Here is a 25,375-nt window from a genome sequence, read left to right as displayed (position 1 = left end):
TGGGGGCTTTTGATGATAAGAGGTTTATTTTAGAAAATGGAATTGATAGTCTCCCTTATGGTTATATAAGTATATAAGTGATAAGATATATATATAAGTGATAAGATATATATAAGTGATAAGATATACATAAGTGATAAGATATATATAAGTGATAAGATATATATAAGTGATAAGTTAAAAAGGGGGGGGGTTGGGGATTTTAACGGGCTACCGCCGCCTTTTTTACTATTATATAAATGATAGAACCAAGTATCAACCAGACTAAAGAGTGGAGGTGTAATCAACCTTGGTATATAAATGGAAAACATAATGAATGTGAAAAATATCAAATAGGTATAATTGAAAAGGCAACTGGTAAAAAAGTTCACAAAACAAATAAGAGAATTAATTTAAATACCGGTGAATTGGGTAAAAAAGATGGAAATATTTTTGAGTGGACGGAAAACTTTGATGGTTGTCAGGAAAATATATACTTTAATTTTAAAATGGTATGTGGCACTGGAGGCGCTCAAGCAAGAACATTGAGGGAGGTTTACCATTTTATCTTAGCTCAGTTAAAATATCTTAATAAAGAACCAAACTCAAACATATTTTTTGTTAATATATTAGATGGTGAAGAGAGTTGTAGGAGAATTAAATTATTTCCCACGCATAAACAAATATTTGTAGGGTCGTTGTTTGAGTGGGTTATATTCACCAGATGATATTAAGAGTAAAAGGTTAAAAGGTCCATGAGGTCAGAAGGATCACAGGTGTTTAAGTGGTCTAATGAATAAGGATAACATGTCAAAAGGTTAGAAGGTTCGTAAAGAACAGGGTGAGAGAAATATAGGTGTTTAGGGGCAATGAGGGAGGGAATGGGTCAAAGATTAATCTGCCAGATGATATGTAGAAGAAGGATGATAGGTCTATAAGAGAAAACAAATATTTGTAGTGTTTGAGTGGTCTAATGAACAACATTAAGGATAGGTACTACAGACAAAAGGTTCATAAAGATGAGGGTGGGAGAAATAGAGGTGTTTATGATTTTTGAAAAAGACAAGGGGGTAAATGACATTAGATAGGGATTTCCCATGTTAAACGGAGGTGTCCCAGAAGCAACATTATTACACTACTACTAATGGTTTATAATTGTTTGCAAACCACTCTCGTTGTCATCGAAATTTGTGATTTAGATACAATATTATTTTTTCATTGGATTTTATTATTTTTTTGAATTCGTGTTTTCTGTAAAAATAGAGATGGAACCTCAACCCGACTTTTTACTGCTCTTTCCAATGAAAAACAAAGATTGATGATTCAAAGAAAACCAGGTCCACCTTCCCTAGTCCCTTCTCAGCATCAGCCCACGTGTAAGAGTTCCCACGCCTCAAAACCCCCAAAAAGAAAACGAAAAAGTACTCGATTCCATGAATTCCTAGAAAAAAAAGTACTCGGAATCCAAAATTCCCAGAATCGCTCATCACTAGTTTACAAAGGCTCCCGGATATATCAGAATTAGTGGAGCACAGGTACAGGTACCCACGACTCGGCAAGCCATGATGACAATTATGAACCAAATTGAGGAGAGTGTCACGTTTCGTAATCCTGTTTGCGTCCGACGGACAAAATGAAATGTTTTGACAGTGGCATATATCGAGCCTCATGGCTCTGAGACGCCATAGATTTCGAAGAAAAAGAAGAGGTGCAGGTGACAGATGTGATGTCGTACCAGACGCACCCGGTCCAACGGTTCACCGAGTAATTGAAGGCGGCACCTTTGGACCTGTTTCAGGGTCGGACCTCAGGTAAACCCTGGGAGGAGGAAGCGAGTTGGACGCGGCGGACAGTGGAAGGATAAGCAGATCGAAGAACCAAGAAGGAATCCCGAGTCGCTGTTCTTGGGCTGTTTAGTCGAGTGACGGCCTATCTGGAGACCATTTAACCGCCGACCTTGGTGGGGACCCGCTCGGTCAGTACTTGTTGCGTGGCTGGCTCGTTTTGCCGGTAGGCAGCCTACCTGGTGTCTGCCATGGGCTGCTTTCGCCCTGACAAGACCGAGGGTCAACGAAATGACGAGAAAGCTCAACGAGAAGCGAACAAGAAGATCGACAAACAACTGCAGAAGGACAAGCAGATATACCGGCCCACGCATCGTTTACTGCTCCTCGGTATGGACACCTACCTACCTACCTACAAGTACAATGCTACCTACCTACATACATACCTACTTGCATACATACCTACATACATACCTACCTACATACCTACTTACATACCTAAGTACTTACATGCCTACTGACATACCTATCTACATACCTACCTACATACCTACATACATACCTACATACCTACCTAACACACCTGTGTATTCACCAAGCCCTCTTCTCAGTGAACCTTTACTTATAAATAACACTTTACACTACCCGACACCACTCTACCTACCCTTCCCTTCTATACAATACTATACTATACTCCACTCTTACTCCACCCTGCTCCACTCACCTCTGCCAATTCTTCCATATCCTGCTCTTCTATAGACTGCCGTACCTTCTCTACCCCACACTACTTCACTCTACCCGACACTACCCGACGCTACTGTACTCTAACCTACCCTTCTATTCCTTGAACTACCCTACTGTACTCCACTTTAACCTACCCTTCTATACCCTCTACCCTACTATACCCATTTGTACTCTACTGCACCGTACCATGCCCTACTTTGCTGTACCCTAAACTACCGTACGCTACTATACACTACTCTTTCTCACTTCATCCGCTCATCACGTCATCAGTATCATTTCAGGTGAGGGTTGCATTGGTGATGGTAATTGTTAAGCATGGAGATATTTGATGTATCCGTTAAGTTGATACTTGTGGTGATTTCCAGGTTATATGAATGGATACATGTTTATATACCGATTGAGTTCTCATCAATGTAACATGTATGTGGGTTAGCAAGTCGTGCAGCGAAGGTGTGAATAAGAACACATTTTGTTTACATTTGAAGGAATAGTTCAATTGTGTAAAGGTTGATGAGAAATCATGGACACTAATCGATACTGACCTGTAATATTTGATACATTTTTTTTTTTTTTTTTTTTTTTTTTTTTTTTTTGTATACAAGATCGAGGCTCGTGAAAGAGCGAACATTAATCACACAGAAAGACAAACCGACACATAAAACATATAACATCGGGAGCGGTAGACAAGATGGGGAGAGAGGGGGAAGGACACAAACACAACATTTGAGAGCAGGGACCGAGAGACATGGAGACATCGAGAGATCTGAGAGAGGGCGAGGACTTTGGGGGGGGGGGGGGCATGGGAAGGGGGCGGTGGGAGAGGTATAAAACATATGGACACTGCCAGGACTTCCAGGAAAGAAGTTGGAATTTCAAACAAGGTGGATCTGGGGTGAATTAGCGGGGGTAGAAAAGATCAAGGTTTTGGATGGGGGAAGATAAGAGATGGTGGTGAACAGCTGTTTTAAAGACCTGGAGGGAGGAGTGGGATTGAAGGGAGTGAGGGAGTTTGTTCCAGAGGCGGGAGAAAAGAGGAATGAAAGAGTGAAGGTGAGCAGAGAGCCGAGATTTCGGCAGTTTAACCATCAGAGGGTTGCTGGCAGATCTTGTGCGACCTGTAGGAATATTTGGGGGACAGAGCACAGAGAGAGCTGGGGGTGCAAGGCCGGAGAGGAGTCGGTAGAAGACAGAAAGACCACCTACCTGCCTGCGGTGAGTGAGTGAAAGGCCCTCAGAGATAGCTTCATCGCGGGAGATTCCAATAATTCTGAAAGCTTTGGTTTCAACAGCGTGAAGCCGAGCTAGGTGTGAGGCAGGAGCACCGGCCCATAGGGGAGAACAGTATTCCATTGAGCTGCGGATGAAAGCCTTGTATGTGGTGAGGAGCTCAGGTGTGCCGAGGAAGGACTTCGCACGACGGAGGATGCCCAGTCGGCGACTGGCTTTGGAGGCCAGCTTGGAAATGTGGTTTTCCCAAGAAAGATCATGGCAGATAGTGAGACCCAAAATCTTGAGCGACAGAACTTCTTGGAGAGGATTGTTGAGAAAGTAGATGGGAGGGTTGTCCAGTCGATCTTTTCGGAGAGACATAGTAAGAGTGTGAGATTTGTCAGGATTGAAAGACATGTTCCACTTGTTTGACCAGTCTGTGATTTTGTCCAGGTCTTCAGAGAGTGAGGAGGCAGCAGACTGCCGATCTGAGGGAAGAGGAATGGAGCGGCAGAGAGTGGAGTCATCAGCAAAGAGATAGAGAGGATTTTCGAGAGAGTCAGAGAGATCATTGATGAAGACCAGAAAAAGCACGGGGCCCAGAACACTGCCTTGGGGAACTCCAGCCTGAACAGGAAGAGGAGATGAGAGAAACCCATTCAGGGCCACACGTTGACGACGACTAGAGAGGAAGTCCGCCAGCCATGCGTGGAGATTTCCATGGATACCAAAGGAGGAGAGTTTGGTGAGCAGAGCGGGGTGCCAGACCGTGTCGAAGGCACGTGATATGTCGAGGGAGACAGCTCTAATTTCCTGTTTGGCATTGAGGACCTCCATCCATTGTTGAGACAGCAGAAGCAGCATGTCCAGAGTAGAGTGACCTGGTCTGAAACCAAATTGATGATCAGAGATCAAGCCATTGGAGAAGAGGAAAGATTTCATATCCGAAGCAATGATGGATTCCATGACTTTGCTGATAATTGGGAGAAGGCTGATTGGTCTGTAGTTGCTAGGATCTGTTTTTGCACCTTTTTTGTGCAAAGCGGTGATGTTGGCTGATTTCCAAGCAGATGGCAGTTGACCTTGAGCAAAAGAGAGGGTGAAGAGAACAGAGAGAGGGTGAGATAGAGCAGCAGAGCAGGATTTTAGGACCCGTGGGCTGATGCCGTCGGGTCCAGTTGCAGAATCAGAGTCGAGGGTTGACAGAAACTTTTCCACCTTGTCAGGAGGAAAGGACACGGAGTCCAGGAGCAGCAGGGTACGACTGGGTATGGTGGGTACAGAGAGGGATGGGTTTGGGACACAAGATTTAGAGGCAAACACAGAGTTGAGGCATTCAGCTTTTTCACGTGCGGAGTCAGCTGTGTAGCCGTTTGAGGTAAGGGAGGGGATGGAGGGGGAACAAACACCAGAAACGGATTTGACCAGACGCCACCAGGATTTGGAAGAGGGAGACAGATAAGAGAGTTCGGTCTTGAGAACGGAGAGATATTGTTTCCTGGCTCTCCTGAGGGTGGACACACACTTGTTTCGGGCTTTGTGAAAGGAAATGAGATTTCCTTCCGTTGGATTTGCTTTCCAGGAGACGAAGGCAAGTTGTTTCTGGGCAACAGCCTCACCACAAGATTCCGTGTACCATGGACGGGAGGAAGGGTATGACAACTGAAGACGAGATGGGATAAATCTGTGCATGAGAGAGAGCAATTTACTTTGGAAGAATTCCCAGGATGAGTTGATGTCAGAGGTGGTAGAGATGGGAGACCAGTCCAGATGATTGATGGCTGCTTGAAGACCGTGCCAGTTGGCCTGAGTGAAATGCCAGACTCGTCGACGCTGAGCAGGCTCCCTGAGGATGGTCAGAGAGATGTCCACTTTAACAAGGACATGATCAGATGATCCGATCGGAGCAGAAGAAGAGCAGCAGACATTTTCAGGGAAGTTAGTCATAACCAAGTCCAGAAGAGAAGATGTTCCGTTGACTGAGATCCGGGTCGGGAAATTGACAGATTGTGTCAGTCCCAGTGAGTCGCAGAAGTCCTTTGCTGAAGAGCCATGGCTGGTGAGAGAGGTACCCACACCCAGCCAACTGGCATGGTGACAATTGAAATCACCACATATGAGGAAGAGAGAGTTGGGATGAGTAGATAGAAGTTGGTCCATATCATCAGACAGCGAGATGTAGATGGAGTCATCACTGTTTGGTGGACGGTACAACACACATATGAACAAGAGGTGGGAGCGAAGGGGAAGCCGTAGCCAGAGGTATTCCTGGGGGTGAGGTCGAGAGAGTGCAGTGCAGGGCGAGTGAGGAAGAGAGTTTTTGATAAAGATAGCAACCCCGCCTCCAGGACGAGGCTCAGGTCTATCATACCGGAGGAGGGAGTAGCCCGGGAGAGATACTATGGAATCAGAGACATCATAAAGGAGGAAAGTTTCTGTTAAGCAGATCACGTCTGGTTTGACAGAAGCAACCTGTATGGAGAGATCAGTTAAGTTTGAACGAAGGCCCCGGATGTTTGAGGTCCATACCGTTAATGAAGAGGAAGGGGGAGCATCAGATACAGAACAGGGGGGAGGAGGGGTAGGGTAAGATGTGGAAGAGGTGGAAGAGATAGGGAGAGCTGTTGAAGGTGTGTCAGAGATTTCAGAATAGCTCGGAGAAAGGGAAGGATGGGGCGGACAAAAGGTTTGATGGTGATTGGGTGAGCCACAATGAGGTGTTATTTGAGGAGGGGGAAGAGCGAGGCAGAAGGTTGGGGGAGATGGAGGTGAGAGTTTGAAGGGGGAAGAAGCGGGGAGGACGCTTTGAGGAGGGGGAGTGAGAGGGGGGAAATTGAGAAGCAATGAGGGTGGGGAGATTTGAAGGGGAGGGGTGAGGGGGGAGTTTGGGAGGGAAGGGACAAGGGGAGGGATTTGAAAGGGATGGGATATGGGGGAGATTTGGAGGGGAGGGGTGAGGCAGGAGTCTAGGAGGGGAGGGGCGAGGGGGCGTCTTGGCGGGGAGGGGTGAGGGGGTAGTTTAGGAGGGAGGGGGCAAGGGGGGAGATTTGAAAGGGATGGGTGATGGGGAAGATTTGGAGGGGAGGGGTGATGGGGAAGATTTGGAGGGGAGGGGTTATGGGGAAGATTTGGAGGGGAGGGGTGAGATTGGATTTTTGAAAGTGTATGATTTATGGGAAACGAACATTTATTGCAAAATGAGTTTCTTGTGACCTTCGAGTTAAAAATACGTTTAAGGACGCTGGATGGAGGATGGAGTGCAGGAGAGTTTAGGGAATGTAGAAAAAAGGCACTATAGGAGATGGATATTTTTTTTGGGATGAATTGATTTGGTGAGCAAGTCGAAAGCAGCCTTTTAAAGAAGAAGAAGAAAAAGGTGTTATAAAATATGACGGAATACATAACTTGAGGGGAAAGTGTAAACATTGAAGGTTAATGAGTGAAAACTATCTGGGGAAATGGGGGAGAAACACGTGGTCGAAGAACGAACGAACGAATAAGAATGAATAAACGAATGAGAACAGAGAAGGAAATGTTTTTTTTTTTTTTGTTTTTTTTTTGAGTTGAGATTTACACAAGGAAGTAGGCTCTGGGTGAAAAGCCTGGGAATACAGAGAACGAAAGTTATTGGATCACAAACGACGGACCGCTGAGAGAAAAACAAAGCCTCAAGGTTGTACAGTGCACACTGTACAAGGCCTCAAGACACGACACGGCAAACAGACGATCAATTTATGAAAGATAAACACCGAGAAACAACCAAAGTTGCACACAATAACTTCACACACCGAAAGATAAATACAGTTTCGACAAAATACAATTGTGAACAGACTTAACTTCGAAAAACGTGGAGACCGTGTGGAGCTTCGAAAATCCCTCCCACCGTCTCCGAGATCTCGCGAGATCTCAATACTTACTTACGATACTTACCTGTAATATTCAGTACCGACTTGTTGTACTCGGTAATACTTGCATTTTTATATTTTTATCTCGTTTACTTTATGAAGGAAATCAAGATTGTCTTATTGTTTCAGGAGCGGGTGAGTCGGGAAAAAGCACCATCGTAAAACAGATGAGGATTTTACACGTCAACGGCTTCAACACAGAGTAAGATACCTCAACCACCTCCATCCATTACACAACACCGACCTGATGTCCTCCACCACTTCCATCCATGACACAACTTCGGCCTCCATCACCTCATTCCATTACACAACACACACCTGCATGTCCTCCACCACCTCCATCAATGACACAGCACCAAACTGCACGGCCTTTAAGACCTCCCCCACCTCCACCAACTCCATCCATTGCGCAACACCAACCTGCATGTCCTCCACCACCTCCATCTGACACAACACTGACATGCACGGCCTCCAACAACTCCATCCATTACACAACACCGACTGCATTTCCTCCACCACCTCCATCCATGACACAACACCAACCTGCACGTCCTCCATCACATCCATCACCTCTATCCATAATACACACCACCAACCTGCACGCCCCACCACCTCCATCCATTACACAACACTGACGTGTCCACTCCCTTATTTATTTTCTTAAGGTCAGAAGGTGGTGGGAAAGAGCAGTCACAAAGTTGTGTAGCGTAGGGGAACGTATTGGTGTTGCTTGCACAAGCCTGGTCGGAGGGTGCAGGAGGACGATGTGGGACATTTGATTTGTTGAGAGTCCTGAATGGGTTGAATGGTCATGATGGAGGTCTTCTTCCAACACATAAAGCTCTTTCCAACCACTCACTCTCATATATAATGTTTTCTACCTTCGAGGTGGGCTAGAAAGATGACACTTTTCACACCGATGTAACTTGAAGCCACAATTCCAGGACAAATCACAAAACCGTCTGAAATGGAAATCTCCGAAAACCAAAGTCAGCCGGTGGAGCATCCCTCTTCATCGTGGAGGGTCACGTGACCAAAGACAACGGCATCTTGCAGGGGCACGATCGCTCTCCACGGTGTTTCTCATTTTATGGTGGTATGATTAGAGAAGTGCGTGTGGGTTTTTGTTGTTTACCAATGGTGTAAAGTGGTAGGAAGGCAAAAACGATTGTAAATGAACATACCCTTCCTCCCATTCATGGTACACTGAATCTTGTGGTGAGGCAGTTGCCCTGAAACAACTTGCTTTTGCCTCTTGGAAGGCTAATCCAACTGAAGGCAATCTCAGTTCCTCCCACCAAGCTCGGAACAAGTGTGTGTCTCCCCTCAGGAGTGCCAGGAAGCACTATCTCTCCACACTCAAGAATGAACTCAAACCTGTCTCCTTCCTCCAAATCTTGGTGGCGTCTCGTCAAATCTGTTTCCGGTGTTTGCTCCCCCTACATACGCTCCCTTACCTCAAACGGCTACACAGCTGACTCCGTACGTGACAAAGCCGAATGCCTCAACTCTGTGTTTGCCTCAAAATCCTGTGTCCCAAACCCATCTCTCTCTGTTCCCACCTTACCCAGTCGAACACAGCTGCTCCTGGACTCTGTGTCCTTCTCTCCTGACAAGGTGGAGAAGTTTTTGTCAAACCTTGACTCTGATTCTGCAACTGGACCAGACGGCATCAGCCCACGGGTCCTAAAATCTTGCTCTGCCGCTCCATCTCACCCTCTCTCTGTTCTCTTCACCCTCTCTTTTGCTCAAGGTCATCTGCCATCATCTTGGAAATCAGCAAACATTACCGCTTTACACAAAAAAGGTGGAAAAACAGATCCTTGCAACTACAGACCAATCAGCCTGCTCCCAATTATCAGCAAAGTCATGGAATCCATCATTGCTTCGGATATCAAATCCTTCCTCTTCTCCAATGGCTTGATCTCTGATCATCAATTTGGATTCAGACCAGGTTATTCTACTCTGGACATGCTGCTTCTGCTGTCTCAATAAATGGATGGAGGTCCTCAATGCCAAACAGGAAATCAGAGCTGTGTCCCTTGACATATCACGTGCCTTCGATACGGTCTGGCACCCCGCTCTGCTCACCAAACTCTCCTCCTATGGTATCCACGGAAAACTCCACGCATGGCTTGTGGACTTCCTCTCTGATCGTAGTCAACGTGTGGCCCTGAATGGGTTTCTCTCTCCCCCTTCCTGTTCAGGCTGGAGTCCCCAAGGCAGTGTTCTGGGCCATGTGCTTTTTTTCTGGTCTTCATCAATGATCTCTCCGACTCTCTGGAAAATCCTCTCTATGTCTTTTCTGATGACTCCACTCTCTGCCGCTCCATTCCTGATCCCTCAGATCGGCAGTCTGCAGCCACCTTGCTCTCTGCAGACCTGGACAAAATCACAAAATCACAGAAGTAAGGGAAACATATGAAAATCTGTTAACTAAATTGTTACCAAAAAATTTCTTCACCAATATGTTTGTAAAGGTGTGTAATAACATGTGTTAAAATGTTGAAGGTCAACTCCTGTGGGAAACCCAGAAAAAAAGCTGTTGAATTCGGGTACCGAAAAATTATTTTCGAGAATTTTTATTTTTTTAAATCGGCCCTTAAGTAACTTATGAGGGGTCAAATAAGGGTTTTTCATGATTCTGAGTTGAATGTTAACATTTATATTTCACCACAGACACTCCTTTGTGGAAAAATAATTTCTAAATATATCTCATTTTCTACTTTGCAGGACATGGAGTCTAGCAATATGGATGAAGACGTTACTCCACCTGTGCTCAATTGCTTCATCTGTGCACGCTCGGATACACCAGCTGAAAGGCTCATACAGGCAACTCCAAAGGGATACTCAACTTTATTGAAACAAGCAGAAACTGTCGAAAATGTTACTGTTGTGGAACGTATGAAGGAGGCTCAAAAGGAAGGAAAACTGAGGTACCACCAGAAGTGTAAAAATGATCTGTACAACAACTTTGTTGCAACCACCAAGAAGTCAGCTCAAGCATCAAAGGCAGAGAAAGAGTCATCAAAGTTGAAGAGAAGACGCACTACTTGTGAGTTCAGTTCATCAACTGGCTGCAGTTCTAGAAGATCACAGTCAGTTGACCTCCTGTATAAGGATGTATGCATTCTTTGCAACCAACCAGCCCAGCTCTACAAAAATAATCCAGCACAAGCTAGAAAGAAATACAGAGTGCCAGATAATTTGACTGCAGATACACTGAAGGCAAGCTTGCTGAAGACAGCACGGAGTCGCGGGGATGACTGGGGCACTGAAGTCACTGGACGCCTGGAAGGGATCAACGACTTGGTAGCAGAAGAAACACTGTACCATTTGCGATGCAAACTTATGTTTGCGAGAGGTGACAGTTTGTCCAAGACTGATGAGGAAGGAAAAAGGAAGAGAGGACAGAGGAGTATTGATGAGGAGCGAGAGGCAGTTTTTATTGAATTCTGCGAATGGTTAGACTCAGAATTAGAGCATGGGGTAATGAACACGGACCAAGTCCATGAAAAGCTGCAGGAGTTTGATCAGTCACCAGAGAAGAGCCTTTCTTATTCAAAGCATTGGCTAAAGATAAAACTTCTAGAGAAATACGAAGACACCTTGTATTTCACAACACAGGAAAGAAGGGCAGATGTACTCTGTCTCAAAGATGGCACCGACAATATTCTGCGAGCGCATCATGCTAATCTTGACCATGGAGATGAGAAGACTCAGATCATAAAGACGGCACTCAAGTTCATATCCAATGATATTGCCTTGATTGATTTAGGTCCAAAGTCATACCCCACCACACACAGTATGACTGACATCGATAGTCAGCTGACACTTGTTCCTGCAAGCCTTCAGATGTTCTTGAGACCGATTGTCAAGACAGACGAAAGAGTTGCCGTTTGGGGGCAGAATTTTATTAAGGCCTGTCGACCTCGGTCTGGAGTATTGCCACACCAAATGGGGCTTGCCATACAACTTGATCATAGATTTGGGTCAAAATGGATGCTCAACAAGTTCCACCGGCTGGGATACACTGAGTCTTACACGGAGACACAAAACTACAAATACTGCTTCCTTAATAGTAGGAGTGGAGATGATGTTCCAGATACTTCTGGCACTCTTGACACCATTGTGGAGGAAACCGATGAACAGATCAATGATGAGGTTGCGGTTGATGCTGCGCTTGAGGATCAATCAGTGATGACAGCCAAAGTGCCAGCCAGTGAAAGTGAATTGTCAAGTAATGATCAGGTGGTCTTTATGGAGGTTGGGGAAACAAACAATGCAGTCACTCAGTTTGTTGGAGACAATATAGATTTAAACATTGTCTCTATTCATGGAAACACTCCCTTTCACTCAATGGGTTGGATCGAAGTCACCTCTCCGGCACCACCTTTGCCAGATCCACAGACAACAGCAGCTTTCCCCCGGGTGAAGTTGAAGGCACTCGACAAAGCTAAGATCCTGAGAGGAACTGAAGTAAAGATTATTCCATTTACGAACAGGAAACAGATAGGAACGAACGCGATCATGTTTCTCCCCCTCGCTGAGCTTTCCTCCTCCCTGGCTCATGATCAGCCACTCCTCACTCCAGATGACACACTCTGGGCAGCGGGGTGGGTGATCAAAGCCAACGATCCTGAGTTCCCACACTCCAACTGGAATGGCTGGATGAAGAGAATCCATGCTAATGATGCAAAGCAGAGCACACAGATCGAGTTCCTCCCAGTTATTGAAGGAGACCCTAATGACCTCAACACCATCTTCACCACTCTGAAAGAGTGCATACGGCGCGCTGGGGTCGCTATAGTGACCTTTGATCTTCCGATTTGGCTGAAGGCTGTGAATATAATAAAGCAGGCAAATCTACCCGTCATTCCAAGGTTGGGTGGTTTTCACCTGCTGAAGTCTTATCTTGGATCAATGGGTAACATCATGGAAGATTCTGGACTACTAGATGTGATCCAGTTGATCTATCCTGGAAGTACGACAGCCAACCACATCATGGATGGAGGATGTTTTGACAAGGCAATCCGTGTTCACCTCCTCATCGATGCAGCCATCTATCAACACATCATGAAACTTGCCTTCACTGAGGAGGAGCGTGGTGACATGAAGACCTTCATGGAGAAGGTGGCTGATGGGAAGATGGGAGCCAGACACTCAGACCCAGTAGTGCCAGTGTTTGAGCAAAGGTTTGAAGAAACCTTCAAACGACTCGCAAAAGGAGGAAGAACACCTGCACTCTGGGTGGAGTACCACCACATGGTAGATGTGATCAAGGTCTTTATCAGAACCGAGCGACTTGCAGACCACAATGGGCATCTGTCCTGCATTGTTACCAAGATGCTTCACATCTTTGCCGCTGCAGGCCATCATCAGTATGCCAAGGCCGCACGGCTGTACTGTCAACTCATGAAGGAACTAGAAACTTTGCCTGCTTACAAAGACACCTTAGAACGTCTCACTGCCCACGGGAACCACGTTGTCCGTTACTCAAGTCATGAGTGGTCCGGCACATGGTGTGACATTTGCATTGAGCAGACATTAATGAAGGCAGCCAAGTCACAAGGTGGACTGAGCAGAGGAAGAATGAGAAACAGTTTTTCTGGCCACAAATGCTGGGTGCTCACCCTCAGTGAGCTACTTTGTGTGTAAATGTAAAAGTGAAAATATAAATGTTAACAATCGACTCAGAATCATGAAAAACCCTTATTTGACCCCTCATAAGTTACTTAAGGGCCGATTTTTAAAAAATAAAAATTGTCGAAAATAATTTTTCGGTACCCGAATTCAACAGCTTTTTTTCTGGGTTTCCCACGGGAGTTGAACTTCAACATTTTAACACATGTTATTACACACCTTTACAAACATATTGGTATAGAATTTTTTTGGTAACAATTTAGTTAACAGATTTGTGAAATATCTCATAAAATGCCCTTACTACTGGTCAAACAAGTGGAACATGTCTTTCAATCCTGACAAATCTCACACTCTTCCTATATCTCTCTGAAAATACCGACTGGACAACCCTCCCATCTACTTTCTCAACAATCATCCTCAAGAAGTTCTGTCACTCAAGCTTTTGGGTCTCACTATCTGCCATGATCTTTCCTGGGAAAACCACATTTCCAAGCTGGCCTCCAAAGCCAGTCGCCGTCTGGGCATCCTCTGTCGTGCGAAGTCCTTCCTTGGCACACCTGAGCTCCTCACCACATACAAGGCTTTCATCCGCAGCTCAATGGAATACTCTTCTCCCCTCTGGGCCTGTGCTCCTGCCTCACACTTAGCTCGGCTTCACGCTGTTGAAACCAAAGCTTTCAGAATCATTGGAATCACTCACCATAGGCAGGTTGGTGGTCTTTCTGTCTTCTACAGACTCCCCTCCGGCCTTGCTGCCCCAGCTCTCTCTGTGCTCTGTCCCCCAAATATTCCTGCAGGTCGCACAAGATCTGCCAGCAACCCTCTTATGGTTAAACTGCCAAAATCAAGACTCCCTGCTCACCTTCACTACTTCATTCCTCTTTACTCCCGCCTCTGGAACAAACTCCCTCACTCCCTCACTCTCTTCAATCCCACTCCTCCCTCCAGGTCTTTGAAACAGCTGTTCACCACCATCTCTTATCTTCCCTCATCCAAAACCTTGATCTTTTCTACACCCGCTAATTCATCCCAGAGCCACTTTTGTGAAATTCCAACTTCTTTCCTGGACATTCTTGCAGTGTCCTTGTGTTTTATACTTCTCCCACCCCCCCCCCCCCCAAGCCCTCTCCCTCCCACAGATCTATCGATGTCCCTGCTTTCAAATGTAGTGTCTGTGTGCTTACCCCTCTCTCCCCCATCTTGTCTAACACTCCCCTTGTTATATGTTTTATGTGTCTGTTTGATTTTTTTTTGTGTGTGTGATTAATGTTGGCTCTTTCACGAGCCTCGATTTTGCATACACAAGAAAAAAAAACAGAAAAAAACCTTCTTCATTACATTGTGTACAAAAACCGTGTCTCATGACCAATACTGAACTGTACTTTATTAGTCACCTACCGGTGTACACCGGAGGGGACGATTGGTTTGCACTCTTCCCTCCGTCTGTCCGTCTGTCCGTCCATCACGCAAAGAACAGTTTTCCGGCCTTTTTTGTAAGCTCTTAATGCTAATGATTTCAAACTTGGTATATGGTTTCCTCATGATAAGTTACAGATCAGGTTCGAACTTCACGACGTTTCGATCATTTTTGACAAAGTTATGGCACTTTGAACTTTGGTAATTTCCCCAACAGTTTTCCAGACGACAGACTGCCGGTAGGGGACATGTATTGCAGCGCAATACTCAGAATGCTTGTTGCATTTATTCTCGGGTCGGGAAATGAACCCTGATCAGACATAAAATCGCCATCTCTCTCGCAACCTGTTGTGTAATCGTTACTAATCTAAATTCGATCAACGTTTCAAAAGTGAAAGATGCAAATTTAACATGATACTAAAGCGCGGCGTTACGCGCGCTGCTTGCGAGCAAGGAGGAAGCGGACAAGCGGTAACTTATAAGCGTCTTTATTTCAGGAGCTCACTGTAACACTAGCGCGCTCTGGGCTGCGCGCCCCGTGTATATCCTCAGACCACGCCTACCCCTCGGGCGTGGCCCTCGCCCACTTGGTGCGCGGAATGATGTCACCACGCCAGTGGGCTTTTGTGTCCGCCACACGCGCCCCCCCAGAATTCCCGCGCACCTGGAGGGCCAGTTTGCGGGGCAGACGAATGACCCGACCGAAGCGCCCCCTGGCGATCGGCGGCGTCCGGGGTGCAGGGATGCCAGGTGGGATGCCCCTGGAATGGGTGCAGGACCGGGGGGCGGCGTGGCGGCGGGGCTGGGCGGTGCCGGGGGTCCGCCCGCAGGGGGGCGGCCCCGACGTGGGGGTCGGGCCACTGGCGGTGGATGGTCCACGTCGAGGTGGGCCGGCTTGAGGCGGTCTACCGAAACGCGGTCAGGGGTACCGCCGATGTCCAGGGTGAAGTGCTTCGCCCCGGTCTCCAGCACGCGGAAAGGCCCGTCGTACGGGGGCCGCAGTGGTGTCCGGTGGGCATCGTGGCGGACGAAGACGTACTCCGCCGCGCGAAGCTCCGGGGCGACATGCGTCGGTGGGTGCCCGTGGCATGCCGTTGGCACCGGGGCGAACCTCTGGGCGGTCTCTTGCAGAGCGGAGCGCTGCTGTGCCGCGGACCATGGTGCCGTGGAGTCGGGGAGGAACTCGCCCGGCACCCGCAGCAGTTGCCCGAAGACCAACTCCGCCGCGGATGCACGCAGGTCCTCCTTGGGCGCCGTCCGGAGGCCCAGCAGGACCCAGGGGAGCCTGTCGACCCAGCCGCCGTCGAGGAGGGTGGCCCGGAGCGCGGCCTTCAATGAGCGGTGAAATCGCTCACACAGGCCGTTAGCCTGGGGGTGGTAGGCCGTGGTTCGGTGCAGCCGGACCCCGAGCCCCTGCGCGACCGCCCCCCAGAGCTCCGAGGTGAACTGGGGGCCGCGGTCGGACGAGATGTCTGAGGGGGCGCCGAACCGGGCGACCCAGGTGGCGATGAAAGCCTGCGCGACATCGGCCGCCGTTGTCGACGCCAAGGGCACGGCCTCCGGCCACCGGGTGGTGCGGTCCACCATGGTGAGGACGTGGGTGAAACCCCGCGAGGGGGGCAGAGGTCCCACCAGGTCCACGTGGACGTGGTCAAACCGGCGTTCCGGCACCGTGAACGGGGCCAACGGGGCCTGGGTGTGCCGGTGCACCTTGGCGCGCTGGCACGCGAGGCACGTCCTGGCCCAGCCGCGGACGGCCTTCCGGAGGCCATGCCAGACGAACTTGTCGGCGATCAGCCTTTGGGAGGCCCTCGCGCCCGGGTGGGACAGGCCGTGGATGGCGTCAAACACCTGGCGCTGCCAGCCCGCGGGCACGATGGGGCGAGGACGCCAGAGGGAGACGTCGCACAAGAGGGCCGCGCCCGCGCCGTCGAACGGCACCTCGGTGACGGCGGTCCGCAAGGCCTGGACGTCGGGGTCAGCGGCCTGGTCCGCTGCCATCCGGGCATAGTCGATGCCGAGGTGGAATGCGTGGGCGACGGCCCGGGAAAGGCAATCCGCCACCGGGTTGTCCTTCCCCGCGACGTGCTGGATGTCCGTCGTGTACTCGGACACGGCCGAGAGGTGACGCTGCTGCCGGGCCAACCACGGATCGGTGACCTTGCCCATCGCGAAGATCAGCGGCTTGTGGTCGACGAAGGCCGTGAACGCACGGCCCTCGAGCAGATGGCGGAAGTGCCTGACCGCCAAGTGAAGCCCGAGCAACTCGCGGTCGAAGGTACTGTAACGGCGTTCAGACGGGCGAAGCTGCCGGCTAAAGAATGCCAGCGGTTGCCAAGCTCCACGCACCCATTGCTCGTGCACCGCGCCCACCGCGTAGTCCGAGGCATCGGTGGTGAGGGCGATCGGTGCATCGGGCGCCGGTGCGCGAGCATGGTGGCATTAGCCAAGGCGAGCTTCGCGCCCGTGAACGCCGTGTCCATCTGCTCGGTCCAGGTAACGTCGCCTTTGCCCGGCTTACCTCGGAGAGCTTCGTGTAGGGGGCGCAGGAGCTGGGCGATACGGGGCAGGAACCGATGGTAAAAGTTCACCATGCCCAGGAACTCCTGCAGCCCTCTGATCGTGCGGGGGCGCGGAAACCCCTTCACCGCCTCCACCTTGGCCGGCAGGGGGACGGCTCCGTGCCTGGTGACACGGTGCCCCAGAAAATCGATTATGGCGGCGCCGAACCGGCACTTTGCGGGGTTCACAATCAGGCCATGCTGGCCCAGGCGTTCGAAGAGCGTGCGGAGGTGGCGTAGGTGCTCTTCGCGGGACGCGCTGGCGACGAGGATATCGTCCAGGTAGACGTAGACAAAATCCAAGTCGCGCAAGACGCTGTCCATCAGTCGCTGGAACGCCTGAGCCGCATTCTTCAGACCGAAGGGCATGCGCAGGAACTCGAAGAGTCCGAATGGCGTGATGACCGCCGTCTTCGGGACGTCCTCCGGCCTGACGGGGACCTGATGGTAGCCGCGTATGAGGTCCACCTTCGAGAAGAAGGACATGCCCGCCAAACGGGCGGAAAAGTCCTGAATGTGGGGGACGGGGTAGCGGTCGGGAGTCGTGGCGTCATTGAGACGGCGATAGTCCCCGCACGGTCGCCATCCCCCGCCGGGCTTCGGCACGATGTGCAGCAGCGACGCCCAAGCGCTCTCTGAGCGCCGAACGATGCCGAGTCGCTCCAGGGTAGCGAACCCCGCTTTTGCCACCGCCAGCTTCGTCGGCTCGAGGCGGCGTGCCCGGACGTAGACCGGTGGCCCGACAGTGGGGATGTGATGGGCCACCCCGTGCTTGACGGCCCCCGCCGAGAAGGTGGGCCGCGTGAGGGCCGGGAAGCCGGCGAGGAGGCGGGTGAATGCGTCCGCTGCCGGAAGCGTACAGACCAACGTGGCCGGAACCGAACCGTTCGGCAAGCCGCTTGGCAAGCCGCTCGTTGAGCTGCTCGACGAGCTGGGCAACGCACAAGCGAGCGAGCTGAACGTCTCGGCCTGGACAAGACGTCTGCGCTTGACGTCGACCAGGAGCCCATTAGCGCACAGGAAGTCCGCGCCAAGCAGTGCCATGGGCACGTCGGCGGTGACGAACGTCCATCGGAAAACCTGCCCTCCGAACCGCAGAGAGAGGCAGCGTTTTCCGTACATACGGATGGGCGTCCCGTTTGCGGCAAGCAGCGCGGGGCCCCCATCCGCGGCGTGCTTGTCTGACGTGCCGGCGGGAACGACACTCACCTGCGCTCCCGTGTCGCACAGGTAATGGCGCCCGGAGAAGGTGTCCGTTATGAACAGCAGGCTGCTCGAACGGCCGGCGCTCATCGCCACTATTGAGCGCCAGCCCGGGCGTTTCCCGACATGTTGAAGGAGCATGGCGGATGACACTGCCGAGCTTCGTGGCCGAACTTGGCGTGGAACCAGCACCAGGTGGTGGAGCTGGAGGAGCGCGGCTGGCTCCGCCAGGCCGGTGGAGTTGGCGGGTTTCCCCGCGGTGGCGGTTTTCGCCGCGGCGGTGGGCGGGGCGTGGCGGCGGTCACGAGGTGCGTATCAGCATGCTGCGTATGCTGTATAAGCTGATGCTGTGGATCAGCAGCATCAGCAGCATCAGCAGCATCAGCCTCGAGGGCCGTGACGGCCACGCCGACTCTCGCCCGCGTGTCCGAAGCGGCGAAGTACCTGTCCGCCTCGGCTGCCAATGCTCGGGGTTCCGTTAGCCCGGTCCCGGCCAACGCGAGGCGAACCTGCGCTGGAAGTTGGCGATGGAAAAGCGCCCGGAATAGAGAACCGGGGGCTTCGTCGCCCAACAGTGACAGCATATGGTCCATTCGGACCGACGGGCGCGTGTCACCGAGCTCAGGGAGATCCAGGAGGCGGTCGGCCCGTGCGTCGTCCGTGAGGCCGAACGTGGCTAGGAGTAGCCACTTGAGTGCCTCGTACTTGTGGCCGTCCGGTGGGTGGCGAAGGACGGACACAACTCGAGCGGCCGTGCCGGGCCCGAGGGAGGCGACGATGTGGCAATAGCGCGTGTCATCGCCGGTGAGGCGCCGAAGCTGAAATTGGGCTTCGGCCTGGACGAACCAGACTTCGGCCTGAGCCTCCCAAAATTCGGGAAGTTTGATGAAGTTGGCCATGGCAATGGCGTCGCGTGTGGAAGGATCGCTCCGGCAGATCCAACGTCGAGGGGGTCACCAGTAAAGCGCGGCGTTACGCGCGCTGCTTGCGAGCAAGGAGGAAGCGGACAAGCGGTAACTTATAAGCGTCTTTATTTCAGGAGCTCACTGTAACACTAGCGCGCTCTGGGCTGCGCGCCCCGTGTATATCCTCAGGCCACGCCTACCCCTCGGGCCTGGCCCTCGCCCACTTGGTGCGCGGAATGATGTCACCACGCCAGTGGGCTTTTGTGTCCGCCACAATATATCAAATTGGTTGTTGACGGCACGTAGGATTCACCCCAGATTCTGCTTGCAGCACGTAGGATTCACCCCAGCTTCTGCTTGCAGCACGTAGGATTCACCCTATATTCTGCTTGCAGCACGTAGGATTCACCCCAGCTTCTGCTTGCAGCACGTAGGATTCACCCCAGCTTCTGATTGCAGCACGTAGGATTCACCCCAGATTCTGATTGCAGCACGTAGGATTCACCCCATCTTCTGCGTGCAGCACGTAGGATTCACCCCAGCTTCTGCTTGCAGCACGTAAGTTGCAGCACGTAGGATTCACCGCAGCTTCTGCTTGCAGCACGTAGGATTCACCCCAGCTTCTGATTGCAGCACGTAGGATTCACCCCAGCTTCTGATTGCAGCACGTAAGTTGCAGCACGTAGGATTCACCCCAGCTTCTGATTGCAGCACGGAGGATTCACCCCAGATTCTGATTGCAGCACGTAGGATTCATCCCAGCTTCTGATTGCAGCACTTAGGATTCACCTCAGCTTCTGCTTGCAACACGTAGGATTCACCGCAGCTTCTCCTTGCAGCACGTAGGATTCACCCCAGCTTCTGCTTGCAGCATATAGGATTCACCCCAGCTCTTGCTTGCAGCATGTAGGATTCACCCCATCTTCTGATTGCAGCACGTAGAAATCACCGCAGCTTTGGTCCATCTAGCAATGTCCTTTGTCTTGTAAGTGTACATTATTATCTCCCAATGTCCTTGTCCGTCCGGCATGTGATTACCCTCGCCAGAGGAGAGGGTATTGCATTTGAGTGAGTTTGTTTATCTGTCTGTCTGTCTGTTTGTGGCACAGAATAAATATGATTTTCTCTGCAACCGTTGGTCCAATGGACAGGAAATTTTCACTGTAGTTGCAACTCCACCTGTATAATTTTTTTAATGATAATAATGAAGTCATAAGTCACGTGGTTCGGCCGCCATCTTGGAAAAACTGAAAAACGTTGCACCTCTATCTCCGAAAGCGCTGAATAGGAAAAATTGAGACATGGCCCATTGTGAAGAACTCTCCATCGGGAATAAAATATGTTAATGATGATGTCATAGGTGCCTCCAATATGACGTCATAATTCGACAAGTACAAAACTTCATCCGATCAAGATGAACTTTCTTGAGCGTCACTGCGTCATGTGGGCATAAATTGGTGGAGGAAAAAAATAATGATTACGTCATCGGTCACGTGGTTTGGCCGCCATATTTGTTTCAACACAAAAGCCTTAAAAACCACTGAAAATACATCCCTGCGAGGGTTTGCAATCTCTGATTGCTCTTTCTTGTTAGTCCCCTACCGGTGTACACCGTAGGGGACTATAGGCAGGGCCGTCTTAAGAGCATTGTAGGCCCTGGGCAAAGCAATCCACTGGGGGGGCCCCTTCACACCCACTTTGAGAATCATTTCGGCAAATATTGGTTGTTAATGCATTATAATTGACAACGAATTTAAACTGTACATACCTTATTACATAGGAATGGAAGATGCTCACAATTCACAAAAGTGACAAGACAAATAGTTGGCGCTGTGAAATGCTGATGGCGCTTGCTGGAATAAATTTGAGAGAAGTGTGTGACGTCATTCAACAAATGGCAATCGGGACTCGCAGTGAAACTTGTTTCGTTGACGTGCGCAGAGGGTGGGGGGAGGAGGGTTTAAACGTTCGTTATTATTATTGGCAAATAATACTAATGTTATTATTGTTATTACTATTATTAGATTAATTAATATATGCTTTGTTACAATGTTATCATTATTTTTGTTATTTATTTTTTAATTATAATAACATGCTGTGGAAGGACATGTTAAGCTTCTCTATACACCTTAACATGACGCGCGTTTAAAACATGGGAATTCTTCCGGATTATTTGTAGATAAATTAGACTCTTCAACTCAACTTCAACAAGAAGTGCGTGACGTCATTCAACAAATGGCAATCGGGACTCGCAGTGAAACTTGTTTCGTTGACGTGCGCAGAGGGTGGGGGGAGGAGGGTTTAAACGTTCGTTATTATTATTGGCAAATAATACTAATGTTATTATTGTTATTACTATTATTAGATTAATTAATATATGCTTTGTTACAATGTTATCATTATTTTTGTTATTTATTTTTTAATTATAATAACATGCTGTGGAAGGACATGTTAAGCTTCTCTATACACCTTAACATGACGCGCGTTTAAAACATGGGAATTCTTCCGGATTATTTGTAGATAAATTAGACTCTTCAACTCAACTTCAACAAGAAGTGCGTGACGTCATTCAACAAATGGAAATCGGGATGCGCAGTGAAACTTGTTTTGTATTTTACATTGAATAAATGAGTGGAAATCTTAATGAAAGAAGGTTAATGCATATTATTGTGGCCGTTACCTTATGTGCAGGTAACCGCATGTGGCGGTTACCTTATGTGATTACCTTATTTGGGCATAATACACGTGCACGGGCCTGTCGGACTTGTGGTTGTGCGGATGTGACGCACGCGCGGTTGCCGGAGCCACGCCCTCCGAAGAGGGCTTTCGGCTTTATATACGCGTGCCGACTTCCGTTCTAGTTTAATGTGCTGGATCTTGCTGTTACAATAAACCATCTTCGAAGCCTACGAATGGCCTCGTTCTCTCGCCTTCCGCGACACCTAAATTATACCATTTGCATATAAAATGAAATGTAATCTGCTACAGTCTTATTTCGTAACTTAATCCCAGGCCTTTCCAGCGAGAGGTCGAGTAATTATCCACTCTGCCAAGAGATCTCTCCTGAACAATATGGCAGCATGGGGCCCCTGGGCAACTGCCTTAAGACGGCCCTGACTATAGGTTTGCACTCCGTCCCTCCGTCTGTCGGTCCGTCAGTCCGTCACGGAAAGAGCAGCTTTCCGGACTTTTTTCCTAAACTCTTAATGCTAATGATTTCAAACTTGGTACATGGTTTCCTCATGATAAGTTACAGATCAAGTTCGAACTTCACGACGTATCGATCATTTTTGACAAAGTTATGGCACTTTGAACTTTGGGAATTTCCCCCAACAGTTTTCCGGACTATAATTAGGAGAGCGGTAAGTCATAATACTGTTTTCTATGACAGTGCTACCCAATGCCGGTAGGGGACATGTATTGCAGCGCAATACTCAGAATGCTTGTTTCCTTTGTGAGCCTAACTGTACAATGAATTTCATTCTCTTCCCTCCCACTCCTCTTCTCATTGTGAATGTTCTCCTTTTTCCTCCTGCCCTCCTCCATGTGCTCATGTGATCGATAAATGGCTTCTCCTGAACCAATTATCACAAGCAATCCCATTACGACAATTTGAGACTGCTCAGTTCCCAAATATATTTTTATGCTGGAAGTGAGAAATTTAAAGTCTGTTTTTGTAAATTGTTTTCAGGGAGAAGCAACAAAAGGTTCAAGATATCAAGCGGAACATTAGAGATGCAGTCGTGGTACGTCGGTCACCTGGTTTATGTTCTGAAGACGTCGATACCCACCGGTGTTCTCGACCACTCTTTCCCCTCATTTATTTGCTTCTTGCTGGGCTCCGTGTAAACCGCCAACTGCTTTCTCTTCCATTTTCATAGAACATAACCACTGCCATGGCGACCCTGACCCCACCCGTCCCCCTGGCCAACCCAGCGAACCAGACACATGTGGAGTACATGCAGAGCACTGCCACTCAGCAGGACTTTGACTTTCTTTGGGTGAGTACAAATACCTCCAGTTTGCCGAACCTACATTTGCTTCCACACTGAGCATCTTCCAGTGAAAGCTCAGAATTGCTGGATCTGATCTTTTACGAATCGTCTCGCTCGGCATTTTTGGAAAAGTCAATAAAATGCACCTATGGTCCATCCATGTGTGTTCTCCCCACAGGTAGCTATTGTTGCGGATATGAGGACTGTTTTTTTTTTATTGTGTGCTTTATTATTATTATTATTATTGTTATTCTGCGCCTCCTGCCTCCGGAGCTGTGTAAAGGTCAAAGGGCGTCCCATAATTAGTCCACAAGCATACACGTCAGCCAATCATAGAATCCCCCTGTTCGATAGTTATATCTTATTCTGTGTTTTAGGGTAAGGCTGTGTCTCCCATTAATAGAAGTACTCCATTGCACCAAGTGAAAGAGATAGATTCCCTTCATTCCCACTCCCAAAACTTCCATTCCCCCTTTTCATCAATTGCCATTCGCATTGCCAACTGCATTTTGGGCGGTTTTCTCTTTATCCACCATTGGCCACGAGGCAGGGTTGGGGAAGAAAGGCGGGTCCCCACCTCGTCATAGGGAGGAGTGAACCAGCCCTTGCCGACCAACCCAGAACGAGGGGTTGGCTTTAGAGGGCGGAGAGAGAACGTTTTGGGGAGGTTCGCAAAAGGGTCAAGGGTGGGGCTTATATAACCCGAGGCAGAGGCCCCCAGAGAGAGTCGAAGAGGGAGGAGATCAGAAGACAGAAAGGCCTTGAGTTGGACTAAGCAAGAGAGGAAGTTGTTGGACTGGGTGGGACTAAGAAAGAGAGAGAAAGAGTCCTGAAGCTTGTGAGGGAAGGAGAGAGAACCCGTCACACCAACCCCCCACCAGCCGCGTTGGCTCCACCAAGTGTTCACCTCCACCAAGGCTCCACCAAGCTCCGCGTTGGCTCCACCAAGCTCCGCATTGGCTCCACCAAGCGTTCACCTCCACCAAGCTCCGCGTTGGCTCCACCAAGCGTTCACCTCCACCAAGGCTCCACCAAGCTCCGTGTTGGCTCCACCAAGGCTCCACCAAGCTCCGCGTTGGCTCCACCAAGCGTTCACCTCCACCAAGGCTCCACCAAGCTCCGCGTTGGCTCCACCAAGCGTTCAGCTCCACCAAGCTCCGCGTTGGCTCCACCAAGCGTTCACCTCCAGCCATCCACCTCCTGCGATTCCTGTCATCATTCCCCGCGTGAGTCTGTCTTTTGTTTGTTCTGTCCTGGGTTAATTAAGACTGTAGGTAAGCTAGTATTTTCACTGTGTCACCTGCGTCTTATGTGCTGTAAATAAACGTGACTGCTTTCTTTTTGCTTATGTGTGTAAATAGTAAATAAATTTAGTAGTATTTCCAAACCTTTCTTTGCCTTCGTCTTCCTCTTTGCATTCGTCGTTTTAGTCTTTTCCCTCATTGAGCAGCCGCGGTGCGATCCGGCCAACGTTTGGGTGGAATCGGGTTCTAATCGGGGAATAACTGTTCGGTCGCGGTAATACCAACCGCTCGGTAAATAACATCTTTAACCGCGTCCGCAACACTACGTTCTCCCCACAGGTAGCTACGTTCTCCCTGCAGGTAAACCCAACGATAGAAGTCAGGTGGGTTGAGGTCCGGAGAATGGGGTGCCCATTCAACATCTGTCCTTCCAGAGACAATTTCATCACTGAATTTCTGCTTGTAGCCATCTGTGTTGATCTGTTGAAAGTGTGAGGTGCGACCCCATCTTGCTGAAACCACTGCACTGCCCTGTCGATGTATACCATTCAAGTACCGTTCAGTGGTTACGGTTTCCGATTTCCCTTCTTCATATTGAAACCAGAGAGGCCCAATGATGCCAGATTTGCTTCTGGCAACCAATGCAGTGCATTTCTGGCTATGCAATGGTATTTCAATAACACCATCATGAGAAGTAGAACCTCAAAACAAGTTGTTTTCGGAGTTAACATGACCACTTAAAAGAAAGTGAGCCTCGTCAGAAAACCACACGTAACTCAGAAAATGT

General features: G+C 49.4%; 1 protein-coding gene across 2 annotated transcripts in view; it reads left to right on the top strand.

The window, feature by feature from the left end:
- The first annotated feature begins 1,758 nt into the window (after positions 1-1,758).
- LOC137426662 (guanine nucleotide-binding protein G(s) subunit alpha-like) overlaps positions 1,759-25,375 on the top strand; it is a 182,043-nt gene continuing 158,426 nt past the window's right edge. For both annotated transcript variants that reach the window (XM_078779159.1, XM_068115426.2), the window contains exons 1-4: positions 1,759-2,153; positions 7,751-7,823; positions 23,041-23,095; positions 23,231-23,350. In XM_078779159.1, the coding sequence (XP_078635285.1) occupies positions 23,298-23,350 (53 nt within the window). In that variant the 5' untranslated portion in view covers positions 1,759-2,153; positions 7,751-7,823; positions 23,041-23,095; positions 23,231-23,297. The remainder of the gene's footprint in view (positions 2,154-7,750; positions 7,824-23,040; positions 23,096-23,230; positions 23,351-25,375) is intronic.

Source organism: Myxine glutinosa, chromosome 5, assembly GCF_964187855.1.
Source record: "Myxine glutinosa chromosome 5, kmMyxGlut1.1, whole genome shotgun sequence".
Taxonomy (NCBI): Eukaryota; Metazoa; Chordata; class Myxini; order Myxiniformes; family Myxinidae; genus Myxine; species Myxine glutinosa.
The sequence above is the reverse complement of the archived record's forward strand: the minus strand, read 5'-3'. Positions and strand labels throughout refer to the sequence as shown.